This window comes from Octopus bimaculoides, chromosome 1 (assembly GCF_001194135.2).
Source record: "Octopus bimaculoides isolate UCB-OBI-ISO-001 chromosome 1, ASM119413v2, whole genome shotgun sequence".
Lineage (NCBI taxonomy): Eukaryota > Metazoa > Mollusca > Cephalopoda > Octopoda > Octopodidae > Octopus > Octopus bimaculoides.
Window position 1 is genome coordinate 10585314 of NC_068981.1, and position 1745 is coordinate 10587058.

The following is a 1745-nucleotide window of genomic DNA, read 5'->3' on the forward strand; positions in this document are numbered from 1 at the left end:
GTGAAAGTATCAAATAATACCGCCCCTCTGTCACATCAAAGAGCAGCCATCAGAGGGGACCCTATGAACCCTATTGTTTTTATGTGCAATTCCAGAAATTTCCTTGCAGTGGCTTAGACAGAACTCTGAGAGTCCAGTAGTTGCGTTTATTTAATATGACTTCAACTTTGAGATGCGTTGGATTTCTGTGTTTTTTATTAAGCTGGTCAGACAGTGATTGTGACTTTTGTAGACTACCAAACTGGTGCAGAGGTTTCTACTGCATGGATTGAGACTTGAAATCTACAACCCAATTTTTAGATATTTGTCCTTTTGTTTATGTTGCGTTAATGGAGGGAGAAAGAGATATGTCATTGTTCTCACAATCATTGTTATGGCTATAGGAAACAACCTAATTATGTCATAATAATAGCTTTTTTACAGCACTTCCTTTATTCAAACAATGACCACTTCAGTGCTGTAGTTGTGTTAAATTCCTCAGAGCTGTACCATCTTTACTCCATTTTTAGTATTTTCAACCAAAGGGAAAAGTATTTTTAAGTAATCTAAGGACTTCTAAGTATGATTTTAGTGGATCATCATCAACATTGTCGTTTAACGTCCGCTTTTCATGCTAGCATGGGTTGGACGATTTGACAGAGGACTGGTGTACCAGGTGGCTACACCAGGCTCCAATCTGATTTGGCAGAGTTTTTACAGCTGGATGCCCTTCCTAACGCTAACCACTCCGAGAGTGTAGTGGGTGCTTTTACGTGCCACCGGCATAAAGGCCAGTCAGGCGGTACTGGCAACGGCCACGCTAAGAATTTTATCATTTTGTTCAATAGTACTCATTTCTCTAATTCTTTCATATATTGTTGACTTGGCCTCCATTTTTTTTTTTTTTTTTTTTTTTTTTTTTTTTTCCTTCTGGCATTGGTTTGGATGAAGCATTATTTGGAGTAGAATTTTAGTTTGATGTTCATCCTGTCACCAACCCTTACTTGTATTCACAACAGTGACCGGCTGTAATGTCAAGCAAGCTGGCAGAATCATTAGCACGCTGGGAAAAATGCTGTTAAGCATTTTGTCCATCTTTGTAATCAGAGGTCAATTTTGCCTTTTCTTTTTTCAGTGGGGGTCAATATAATCGACTCTCCCCCCCCTCCTCTGAAACTGCTGGCCTTGTGCCAAAATTTGGAACCAATATCACTACCATTTTGCTCAAAGACAAGCATATAAATTCACACACACACAAAAGAGGTGTCTTGCAGTTCCTATCCACCAAATCCCTTCATATGGAATTGTTTGGACCAGAGCTATAATAGATAACTCTTAACCAAAATGCTACACAGTGGGATTGAACCCTAAGACTACATGATTGCCAGGCAAACTTCTTAACCACAAACCCATGTAAAATGTATTTTATAATTGTCTTTTTTTTTTTTTTTTGTAGCAGTTAATTCCTTATTCAAGCATCAAGAAATTGTTCTTCAGATTGATTTTTTTTCTTCTTTCTTTTTACTTTTAGGTCGTAATATTGAGAACGGTGAGTGCCAGCCAAATCAAGAGCATACTCCTCCAAGTGTCCTTTTGACCCCAGATTCTTCACCCACTAGTAGTATTGCCTCGTACGAGAAACCTGATCTGTACACCGTTGATCCTGGGAACCCCACAAACACAGAAAATGGCAATACCTGCAATCCATTGCTATTGCTCAAGTCACCTTCAGACAAGCCTTCCAGGAAAAAAAAAGGCCGTACAAA

At 38.9% G+C, this 1745-nt stretch overlaps 1 protein-coding gene across 1 annotated transcript in view; it reads left to right on the forward strand.

The window, feature by feature from the left end:
- LOC106878187 (N-lysine methyltransferase KMT5A-B) overlaps nucleotides 1-1745 on the forward strand; it is a 14817-nt gene that overhangs the window by 1482 nt on the left and 11590 nt on the right. Inside the window, 2 exon segments of the mRNA XM_052974187.1 lie at nucleotides 1436-1743; nucleotide 1745. The exon segment at nucleotide 1745 is cut by the window's right edge and continues 85 nt beyond it. Coding sequence (XP_052830147.1) covers nucleotides 1436-1743; nucleotide 1745 — 309 coding nt within the window.